Source organism: Gigantopelta aegis, chromosome 9, assembly GCF_016097555.1.
Source record: "Gigantopelta aegis isolate Gae_Host chromosome 9, Gae_host_genome, whole genome shotgun sequence".
Taxonomy (NCBI): Eukaryota; Metazoa; Mollusca; class Gastropoda; order Neomphalida; family Peltospiridae; genus Gigantopelta; species Gigantopelta aegis.
In genome coordinates this window covers 22,780,128-22,792,487 of record NC_054707.1, presented here as the reverse complement: position 1 = coordinate 22,792,487, position 12,360 = coordinate 22,780,128, and the positions used below count along the sequence as shown (strand labels likewise).

At 38.2% G+C, this 12,360-nt stretch overlaps 1 protein-coding gene across 8 annotated transcripts in view; it reads right to left on the bottom strand.

Annotated features, from left to right (window-relative positions):
• Positions 1-538: 538 nt before the first annotated feature.
• Positions 539-12,360, bottom strand: part of LOC121381121 — a 31,552-nt gene continuing 19,730 nt past the window's right edge. For 3 of the 8 annotated variants that reach the window (XM_041510244.1, XM_041510248.1, XM_041510247.1), the window contains exons 2-3: positions 3,364-3,641; positions 539-1,598 (exon numbers count right to left, since the gene is read on the bottom strand). In XM_041510244.1, the coding sequence (XP_041366178.1) occupies positions 993-1,598; positions 3,364-3,641 (884 nt within the window). In that variant the 3' untranslated portion in view covers positions 539-992. Of the gene's footprint in view, positions 1,599-3,363; positions 3,642-6,860; positions 6,967-7,331; positions 7,451-9,009; positions 9,320-12,360 lie in introns of those variants that run through there. The other 5 variants (XM_041510251.1, XM_041510249.1, XM_041510246.1 and 2 more) reach the window with 5 other exon arrangements.

Below are 12,360 nucleotides of genomic sequence, written 5' to 3'. Positions count from 1 at the left end.
CGGCAAAAAACCAAGAATTGTCTGTAGAGAAAGTACACATGAAGCGACCTCTTGCTGTGTAATTATATATATATATATATAAAAGTAGTTTCCTATAATAATTATGGCAGCAGTGTGTGTGTTTTTTTGGGTTTTTTTTTTTTAAATTTCTTGTTTTTGTTTCATGCACAAGAGGTCTTGTACTTTCTGATAACGCATTCATGGTGTTTCACAAATAATGGCACTTACAGCGTTTACACTTGGAATATTAAAGTGACAGACCCTAGTTTTTAAACACTACGGCGTGTTTTTCAATATTAAAGCTAGTTAGTTTTTTTGTAAGTGAAATCAGACATTTAGATTAAAAAATAAATAAAAATAGATTACCTATTTCCGTACTACCGAAATATTTCTAGGCATCCTGGTGGTTTTTAATACCACGAAATGCATTTTTTTTTTTTTTTAAAAAGGTACCTACCTCTGAGAAGTAACTGTTATGGAGACGAGATCTAATGCACATTTTAAGGGTATTTCCCCGTTTTAACGACACAAACTATAGTTTCACTCTATTTTAACTTTATTAAAATGTGTTACAGGTTTGTAAATAATTAGCCAAACTTAGTGAGCATTTTCAAGGGTTCTAACTAGGATCTGGGACTTTAAATTTGGCTTGCCATATGTGATTTGTTGGCTTGATTGATTTGTTTTTGGTTGTTTATTTTTTGGGCCATTTCAATGTTTGTGGGAGTCCAGAACAGTTTAAAAAAAAACCCCACAAAACATTTTATAATACTAATAATCACTTTAGCCTTCTTTATGGTGGGTGTGGATGTGGGGTTTATAAACCGTTGGCCCTTTCATATGTAATCGTGTTGGTGGTGTGCTTTCTGTTGTATTCATTTGCCCCCAGAATATTACACAACTATTTTACATATCATAAGGCAGATGGCTATTTTTGTAGGATGTTCATGTTTGGGGTGTTTGGGTAATATCTGCGCAAATTCTTTGGACTTCTAAGCATTGTCAACTGGGAGAGGAACTTTAGATATTCTTCTATATACATAAACGTTTTGTTTTAACCATGCTTGAACGGCTGCGTTTCGTAACACTTCGCCAGGCTTAGGGTCTAGTTCGTATCCATTGTCCAACAACAACTTTCTGACGTCTTTGAATGATTTCAAATTGACATGGCTAAGACCTCCCTGACCTGGCACTGCCCAGCTCAGAACAATCCCTTCTTGGGCGTGTCGAAATATGTTATCCAGATACACACTTTCGTATTTCGCTGGGATGTGTTCCGCCACCTCTACGCTCATTACCCAGTCGTACACCGGAAGTCCGTACTGCGGCGCCGTCAGGTCAAGGAAGTTCACAAGCCCGCTCGTGGTTTCTTCACAGTATGGAGCACCGTCGTAAGCGTCGTATAGCGTTACCAGCTGTGATTTGTCTATATACTTCTTGTAGTCACCTGGTCCATCGCCAAAGCTTGCGACCTTTTTGCCCTTGAAAAAGTTGGCCAGTGCATCGGCAAAACCTTTGTCGAAAATGTGACTCTTACTTGATGATCTGCTTTCATCTTTACACCAGCCTCCATTAGTTGACACAATACCGTAACGCTGCTAGAAAGAAACCCAAAACAGAACACATATAACTTACATAATAATTGATATATAGTGTATATGTAGGCTAATAACTGTCCAAATGTCCGTCTAGCTCTCTTACAGTCGGAGTACTCCGGCTATTACAGTTGTAGATAAATACAGATAGGCTAATTACGTTTTTACAACTGTATATGAAAAAAAGAGAAAAACCCCAGTTTGTTTTGTTTAACGACACCACTAGAGCACACTGATTTATCAATCATCGGCTATTGGATGTCAAACATTTAGTAATTGTGATATATAGTCTTGGAGAGGAACCCCGCTACATTTTTCCATTAGTAGCAAGGTATCTTTTATATGCAACATCCCACAGACAGGAAAGCACATACCACGGCCTTTGACCAGTTATGGTGCACTGATTGGAACGAGAAAAACCCCCAATCAGTTGAATGGATCCACCAAGGTGGTTCGATCCTGCGACGCAAGCACCTCAAGCGAGCACTCAACCGACTGAGCTAAATCCAGCCCCGACTATCTTAACTGAGGATTATCCTTTAAGCACCTAGCCAATAAGGAAGAAGGAAAGAAATGGTTTATTTAATGACGCACTCAACACATTTTAGTTACGGTTATATGACGTCGGACATATGGTTAAGGACCACACAGATTTTGAGAGGAAACCCACTGTCGCCACTTCATGGGCTACTCGTTCCGATTAGCAGCAAGGGATCTTTTATTTGCGCTTCCCACAGGCAGGATAGCACAAACCATGGCCTTTGTTGAACCAGTTATGGATCACTGGTCGGTGCAAGTGGTTTACACCTACCCATTGAGACTTGCGGAGCACTCACTCAAGATTTGGAGTCGGTATCTGGATTAAAAATCCCATGCCTCGACTGGGACCCGACCCCAGTACCTACCAGCCTGTTGACCGATGGCCTAACCACGACAACACCGATGCCGGTTAGCCAGTAAGGAGTTCTGATGTTTAATACCTATGGATTATGAATGTAATCACCTGCACAATAAAATTTTGGATAACATTAAGTCAGGTTTATTAGGATAGCCTGTGAAACAATTTGTAAGCAAATGAACTACTATTATATATTTAATTCATTTGTAAGTAAATTGTGTAATATATAAATCATTACTAGACCGAACATAAATGGGTTGACTTCTCTGGGCCCCCTAAATCGGCTTCTGGTCAAACCCACCTTAATGGTATAAAATTACTCTTATTTTCTGGAGGTAAATAAAAAACCTACCCCTCCCCCTACCCCAGAAACCCCCCCCCAACCCAACAAAGAACAACACCCCCCCCAAAAAAAAAAAATTCAACAAAAAATTCAACAAAAAACAACAACTTATGTTGTCGAATCAGGTTAAAAAATAGTTTTAATATAGTTTGACGTTGTACAGCTTACAAACAAATTACATTTAATAGAAAGTTTCAGTAATACTAATGTTAACTAATTATTGATGTTTGCTATCATTTTACTCAATAGTATGTAACCTTCGATGCATGTTCAGTTATTCAGACAAAACAAAACAACAACAATAATAATGATGATAATAATAATAATCATCATCATCATCATCACCGCACAATCCTTAATCATCATTATCATCACCACAATAATAATGATAATGATAATAGTAATAATAATAATAATTAAAGAAAATATTAGTCATCATCATAATCAAAATCATCATCATCATCACAATCATCATCACAATCATCATCATCACAATCACAATCATCATCATCATCATCAGTACTTGCCTTGCCACTCTTGTCGCCCTTTAACTGCAGTGCTAGCAGCTCGCAACTCTTCATGCCAAACTGTTGTTTCATCCGATTGAGTTGCGCCGAGAGACTGTTTCTCTGTCGTTTGAAACTCAAGATGGCGTCGTCACATGATGAGGAACCGAAAACTGGCAGAGGTAACATGTCCGTCCTGTATCGGATGGCGATCATCCCCAAAGTCAAAACAGCACAAATGCCCGTGAGGAGTATGAACGCGTTTTTGCAATGCATAGCGCCGTGTTGTCTTGCGTATTCTATAAATAGAAGAAAGAAAGAAAAATATCCATTATGTTTTATATATAACAGTTTGAACTTTAAGCTGCGTTTGTGGATGTGGGTGTGAGGGTAGGGTAATTATTAGGTTAACTACTACTATTTGTTGTAAGAAAAACAGGATTATATAGCTTAATGATGACACGGTGAAAGGGTTAAATGTAGAAGGGTCGCAGTGAAAGGGTTAATTTAAAGGTAGATGGGTAACGGTGAAAGGTAAACGGGTCTTGGTTAAAGGTAGATGAGTCGTGGTGAAAGGTTTAAAGGTAGATGGGTCGCGGTTAAAGTTAATGGGTCGCAGTGAAAGGGTTAAAGGAAGATGTGTCGCAGCGAAAGGGTTAAAGGTAGATGGGTCACGGTGAAAGGGTTAAAGGTAGATGGGTTGTAGTGGAAGGGTTAAAGGTAGACGGGTCGCGGTTAAAGGGTTAAAGGTAGACGGGTCGCGGTGAAAGGGTTAGAGGTAGATGGGTCTCGGTGAAAGGGTTAAAGGTAGACAGGTCGCGGTTAAGGGTTAAAGATAGATGGGTCGCAGTGGAAGGGTTAAAGGAAGACGTGTCGCGGCGAAAGGGTTAAAGGTAGACGGGTTGTGGTGGAAGGGTTAAAGGTAGATTGGTTGCGGTGAAAGGGTTAAAGGTAGATGGGTTGCGGTGAAAGGTAGATGGGTCGAAGTAAAAGGGTTAAAGGTATGTCGTAAAAACTCAGGGGTTTTTGAAATTTCAAAATTTTAATATACTTTTAATAATGTAGCATATCTGATACATTGGGCTTTGAGACAATTGTAGCATATAATCTACGTTACCAACGTGAGTAAAATATATTATTATGACATGTATTTTAGTATTATGTTCAAAGGTGGGACTAGAGGGGCGGTTGGATCAAGGGCAGTACCTAGGGGTGGTGGTGAAGAACAATTATCCCCGTTGAAAAATACAAATGAATGGGTAGGTGTAAGGCCAAATACATAGAGTTTGACAAATGGAGAAACTGAAAGGCTGTTTCACAGTCATGTGTGACTTTGTACCAGAGCTGAACTCGATTGTGCCCTGCGCCATGCAAGACGACCATCAAAACCAGATGGGATTTCTTCAGTGTAACTTCTGCAACCCGAACGAGTGTCATCAGTGGTAACAGACTTTCCTAGATATCAGACATATTTTATGATTGTAAAATTTTTGTGTCTTGTCTGGAACGAAGAAAATGGAATCGGGATATTCGAGCAGTGTTAGTAACAGCAGCAATAGCAGAAACACATACAATCAAATGTAAAAGAGTGACTATCAAACAAGATGAGAAGAAGAGTACTCATTATATGGATCAAACGGATGCTACATGCGAAATTGGGGATAGAATTGAAGATGGCGAACTCGTGGATGAACCCACAGATCAGATGGATGCTGGTGGTGAAACAGATCCTCACTATGATGTTTCCTACAATGCTGACGACGAATGGGCAGATGCCGCTCGCGAGTACGCCACAGATATTGCCTATGAGGATGACTGATATTTGAGATGTTACTTGTTCTGTCATTGCCCAGAAATGAGACATTTCTATGCCCGGATGCTGATGTATGCTCGGTGGCCCATCCAGATGAGGCAAAAACCAAAGGAAGTTGCCAAGGACCGTTTTCTATTACACTGGAAACCACGATGCCGTCATGTGCTTCTGCTGTGGTCTACGCGCCTACCGATGGTTTGGGGTGGGATAGGGGTTGTTTAAGTTTGAGGTGGGCGGATTTAGAATACGAATTTAGTAGTTAGGTCAGGGACCTAAGGCCAAACGAACCTGCTCATGTCTGGACTGAAAAAAAGAGAATTAAACCCAAAGTTAAAATTAGAATGCTCGGCCAAAAGGTTTTTGAGGTGATTTGAGCAATTTAGACAGGCTGCCAAAGTAAAGTGCGTCGGACTGTTTACAAAAAAAATAAACATAAAATTTTGAAACATGGCCAAAAAGCTTAAAGTCCGACTAAGCCCCAAAAAGGAGGATACCTGTCCTAGGAGAGGTTGAGCGGAACTCATGGCGAGATGATGGGGTGATTTCAGCAGTCCTTGCCGATACACCCCGTTCCGCTCGGAAGTCAAGTAGAAGGTGCGACTCCTCCCGACGTACTGGAATTGGTACCGCCCTTGACCAGATGGTGTTGGTCTCCACCTCTTGGTGACATAAGGGCCTGGCAGTTGGAAGGTAGCAGTAAACTCTCCCTTGGCGCACTCGCGGTACCTTCCAGGAAGCTTGTCGCAGGCGATCTGCCAAGTCGTGGGTTGGGTGTCGGACGGGTCCTGAACCGACACTTTCCTCTTCTTGGCGTCACGCTCTGCACTAGCTGACGCAACAACACGTGGAGACGCCGGTGGGCTGGCTGGAGGCGACGTCACTTTTACATACGTTGACTCCATCGGCGTTGGTGCTGCAGGGGGAGGGGCCGCCACTGCCAATTGAGCTGACAGTTTTGCTGCCCCCTTTGCCGCTTTTATCGTCTGCTGCTCCCGAGTAGTGTGTTGGGGGGGGGGGGGGGGGGGGCGAAGCAGAAGGGACTGACTCCGGTTTTGAACCCCCTCAAACCGCCCCTGCCGGTCTCGTCTTCTTTCTTGAAGCAGGAGGGACCGCCCCTGGCGGTTAAGCCGCCGAGTTTGGTCCCCCCGAGCCGCCTTCTCCTCCTAGAGCTCGCTCTCTTTGGTCTATTGTTACCGCAATAAAGAGTAACAGTGGCCGAACTCCCATTGTGTTCAACGCGATACTTGGCCAAAAAGCCAAGCTCGCGCGACACAGCCCCTAGGGTGGGGGTGGGTGGGAGAGAAACCTCGACGTTCGTGGAATACAACTGCATCCTTCGCTGTCTTGAGTAGGAATGGTTGTGTTCAGACATTAGATGTTTCAAACACATGTGAGACACCTGTATGTTTTTGTAATAACTGTATGCTTTGTCATATATTTTATGTACTACATTTAGTAGGATCATTATACAGACTAACCCCAAAAATATTACTAGAAAACGTTTTATGGTGTTTTTTTGGCAATATTATGTCCAGAGAACAGCATATCAAAAGTAGGCCAAAATATGAGAACCGCAAAGGGTCTAAATATGACGTCAAACAAAATGGCCGCCATTTGACCAAAAATCCTAATATCTTCACATATCTTTTGAAATAAGCAGTACTAGACCACTTTAAAGGTGAAAATTATTAATAAAGCTTATTACCTTAAACGTCCAGCTGGGCCCGTATTTATCAAGGAACTTAAGTCATAAAAAAAACTTAAGTCAGCTAAAAATACTTAAGTTTTTATGATTTTGACTTAAGTTCTATAAACAAACTTAAGTCATATTTATCAACCTATTTAGACTTAAGTTTGGTCAGTTTTTGACTTAACGTTTTAGCCACCTGCCTACCAGACTTAAGTTTTTTCTAACTGACTTAAAAAGTAAGTCAGAAAAACGAAAATGATGCCAGACGTTTGGTATTGTCTAAACTGAAAAAAATCATTACATTCTATTTTTGGAAAAGTGAGTATACAACTTAAATTTCACGGTAAAATGTGACAAACTGTTGTTGTTTATGCATAGACTATTTCCTGTTTATATGAAATAGCGTAGAGGTGACTGTCATATGTTCAATATTGTTTTACCAAAATAAATTGGGGTAAAGTTTACATAATAAAACTTACTACTTACAGTTAAACAGTTTAAAATACTAATACCACAAACTTGCCCATTTAACTCATACAAAATCCCAGTCAAATCCATATAAGTTTGATCCGTTTGAGTGAAACAAAACGGCACGCACGCCTTATGACAAGGTATAACTCGCGACACGACAACTGGGCATACATTTCTATAGTCCGTCCCAGCCTCCATGAACAATGGATTTTGTAAATAATTTCAGTTTGATTTGACGTTAGAAGAAAAGTAAAAGTGTTTTGGAAATAACAACAACAAAAACCTATTTGCATGTGCAATTAAATAATTTGCTTAGAAATAATTAAATAACTTGTATAAAAACAAAGTTAGGTAAACATTAGTAACTATATGAGGTCTCAAATAGTACCACAAACCTCAAATAGTTGGATAATGTACAGCAACCCTCAAACAATTTACAACTATTTGAGGGTAACTATTTGAGGCTTACCACGTGACAGTAAAATAGTTCAATAATAAGACAATTGTGCACAAAGTATTTTTCTTTAATTGAGCATTAGAATTTCATAGAAAAAGTAGTGCCGTCGCCGAGTTTTAAACAAAGGTCACGTTGTTTAGCTTTCTCTTCGACATCATGGGAAATCAGAGGTGTTGCCGAGGCCTTGCCCTTAGTGTCCAGTATCCTTGGTGATTTTCTCTGAATGATGTTGTCAACAGTTGACGCCATGTTTGCTGATGTTCTCTATTAGGACAAATCTCTCACGGGTATCTCCGTCACCGCGGTGTAATAAAATACATTAGTTAATTGTTTTCTAAAACTCCACTAGTAGCTCAAAGTAAGCATTATTTACAGTTATTATCCGTCCTACATCTCAAGTCTAAGCTAAGCCACTTCAATACTGTACATAATTACACTATCATTTCATTTATTTTGTAATCACCGTCGAAAACCTTCACATGCGGCTGACAAGGGCGTGTAACCCTCTCAAAAATCAGTCGTGTAAATTGTTTTTTTAATTACTTAAATTGTATACAAAATAGAAAGTACACACTGTTTAAACTCTGTGTTATGACAGTTAAATTGCGTGTCCACTTACAAGTGCGTATACCGGCGAGAATATATACACAGCTAAAATCCCACAATACACAATGAAATATCATTTAAGACTTTGTCCATTTGTCCGGTTCGAATGCGGTCCGGCGTAGGGCTACATTTTTTTTTTCTGACCGGGTCATGTAGTGGTAAATACGGAAACATTTCCAAAACATACAAGTTACTGGTACTGATAACTGTAAAACCGTACGGGTAACCGCATAAATGGACACACAAAATGTGTCCGCGTCAACACCGAATATTTCGATATCGTCTTTATTTATATAATAACACAGCGTCATAATGTAGAACAATCTGAAATTCACGTAAAATAATTTCTGAATTTCCCTCCGTAATCTGTAAGGCGTAGCACAGGAAAATCACGTTCTAAACAAATAATTTTGAGTAGATTCCCTGTGTGTCTACATATTGTATCATTCTGCGCACAGCTTACAGGTAGGGAAATTCAGCAATTTCGAGTCACGATAGTAGGAGGTATTTAGGCCCGTATTTATCAAATAACTTAAGTTTTGACTTAAGTTTGAACTTAAGTTTTTGAAATTGACTTATCTAAGTGAAAACTTAAGTTGGTATTCATCAAACAACTTAAGAAAAACTTACGTAAGTCAGAGAGAAAAACTTAAGTCAGTGGTCGTTAAGGATGTATTTCCTGTTTATAAACATCCGGTGGAACTCTTTTTTTTTTTAAAAAGAGGTTGCAATACATTATATTGGGGGGTGGGCGTGGATTAATTAAATAAATAAAAATAAGATAAGGTAATGCGCATAAAAACTAATTTTTACTATTTACCAACACATTTTATTTATTTACTTTTATTAAATTTAGAAATGTTTTCATTAATTATATTTTTTCTTGTAATAACAGCAATATTTTTCAAGGTAAACAAATAACCTAATGTTAATTTAATTAATTTTTTAAAAAGTATTAAAACAACACATCTTGCTTATAAAGACAGGTATAAAGTTGATAGGTAACACTTTAACTGAATAAAATATTTAATTAATGTAGTAAAGGCACACTTTTGCAAGCCAACATGTTTTTGGTTTATGAACGAGCTCATAGACTAGCTGTCTTATCAACAAAGAGCTTACATATTTTCATATAAAAGCTGCAATACATACCTTATTGTAATGTATGAATCCATAAATGAAATCAATGTTTTATTTTACTATTAACGTAAACACCGAAGCGTATTTCGAATTTCCCTCCGAGTGTCACCGAACACAACAGTCATCATGGCTGCTAAACTACAGCTGATTACATGATGTATTTTCAACTGTAGACTGAGTATAGTCTGTTTCACAATTAAATCATTGCTTTAATGTGCTGAATGAAAACATGTATACAGTTAATAATAGACAGGTTTAGTTTTCATAAATTTTCAAATTGTTGTTTGTTATTGTTTTTCTTCTTTTTTTGTTGTTTGTTTGTTTATTATTGTTTGTTCTGTTTATATATTTAAGGCATGTATCTATAATATTTCACTGGGTTTTTTTCAATGTTTTAACATAGGTAGATCATAAATGAAAAAATAAATATGTGTTTACAAATCTACATTTACCATACCTTCTTCTCTCAATCTCCCCATCCTCCTTGTCACTGCCATGAAAAAAAACCCCTCCTACTATCGTGACTCGAAATTGCTGAATTTCCCTACCTGTAAGCTGTGCGCAGAATGATACAATATGTAGACACACAGGGAATCTACTCAAAATTATTTGTTTAGAACGTGATTTTCCTGTGCTACGCCTTACAGATTACGGAGGGAAATTCAGAAATTATTTTACGTGAATTTCAGATTGTTCTACATTATGACGCTGTGTTATTATATAAATAAAGACGATATCGAAATATTCGGTGTTGACGCGGACACATTTTGTGTGTCCATTTATGCGGTTACCCGTACGGTTTTACAGTTATCAGTACCAGTAACTTGTATGTTTTGGAAATGTTTCCGTATTTACCACTACATGACCCGGTCAGAAAAAAAAAATGTAGCCCTACGCCGGACCGCATTCGAACCGGACAAATGGACAAAGTCTTAAATGATATTTCATTGTGTATTGTGGGATTTTAGCTGTGTATATATTCTCGCCGGTATACGCACTTGTAAGTGGACACGCAATTTAAACTGTCATAACACAGAGTTTAAACAGTGTGTACTTTCTATTTTGTATACAATTTAAGTAATTAAAAAAAACAATTTACACGACTGATTTTTGAGAGGGTTACACGCCCTTGTCAGCCGCATGTGAAGGTTTTCGACGGTGATTACAAAATAAATGAAAATGATAGTGTAATTATGTACAGTATTGAAGTGGCTTAGCTTAGACTTGAGATGTAGGACGGATAATAACTGTAAATAATGCTTACTTTGAGCTACTAGTGGAGTTTTAGAAAACAATTAACTAATGTATTTTATTACACCGCGGTGACGGAGATACCCGTGAGAGATTTGTCCTAATAGAGAACATCAGCAAACATGGCGTCAACTGTTGACAACATCATTCAGAGAAAATCACCAAGGATACTGGACACTAAGGGCAAGGCCTCGGCAACACCTCTGATTTCCCATGATGTCGAAGAGAAAGCTAAACAACGTGACCTTTGTTTAAAAACTCGGCGACGGCACTACTTTTTCTATGAAATTCTAATGCTCAATTAAAGAAAAATACTTTGTGCACAATTGTCTTATTATTGAACTATTTTACTGTCACGTGGTAAGCCTCACATAGTTACCCTCAAATAGTTGTAAATTGTTTGAGGGTTGCTGTACATTATCCAACTATTTGAGGTTTGTGGTACTATTTGAGACCTCATATAGTTACTAATGTTTACCTAACTTTGTTTTTATACAAGTTATTTAATTATTTCTAAGCAAATTATTTAATTGCACATGCAAATAGGTTTTTTGTTGTTGTGTTATTTCCAAAACACTTTTACTTTTCTTCTAACGTCAAATCAAACTGAAATTATTTACAAAATCCATTGTTCATGGAGGCTGGGACGGACTATAGAAATGTATGCCCAGTTGTCGTGTCGCGAGTTATACCTTGTCATAAGGCGTGCGTGCCGTTTTTGTTTCACTCAAACGGATCAAAACTTATATGGATTTGACTGGGATTTTGTATGAGTTAAATGGGCAAGTTTGTGGTATTAGTATTTTAAAAACTGTTTAACTGTAAGTAGTAAGTTTTATTATGTAAACTTTACCCCAATTTATTTTGGTAAAACAATATTGAACATATGACAGTCACCTCTACGCTATTTCATATAAACAGGAAATAGTCTATGCATAAACAACAACAGTTTGTCACATTTTACCGTGAAATTTAAGTTGTATACTCACTTTTCCAAAAATAGAATGTAATGATTTTTTTCAGTTTAGACAATACCAAACGTCTGGCATCATTTTCGTTTTTCTGACTTACTTTTTAAGTCAGTTAGAAAAAACTTAAGTCTGGTAGGCAGGTGGCTAAAACGTTAAGTCAAAAACTGACCAAACTTAAGTCTAAATAGGTTGATAAATATGACTTAAGTTTGTTTATAGAACTTAAGTCAAAATCATAAAAACTTAAGTATTTTTAGCTGACTTAAGTTTTTTTTATGACTTAAGTTCCTTGATAAATACGGGCCCAGATGATTGTCCTGGGTGGCCACGCCCCCTGGTCAGCGTGGGCACCATTCCTTGCCAATTTGGGCATTGTACATGCAATCTGAAGGACATCTTCCAAAGCAGATCAATTTTATGGTCATTGTTATTCAGCAATGGTAGCGGTTGGAATTTGATGCTGCAGCGGATGTGCTTTGAGAAGCAGTATTCTTTGATGGGAATTTTAGTCTCATTCATGACGTTTAGTTCACACAATTTCTGCCTAAAAATTGTGTAGCTGACTTGACTGCCAGGAGTTGCAGCGGCAATCATTCCCATTCCCTTCCCATCAAGAGTC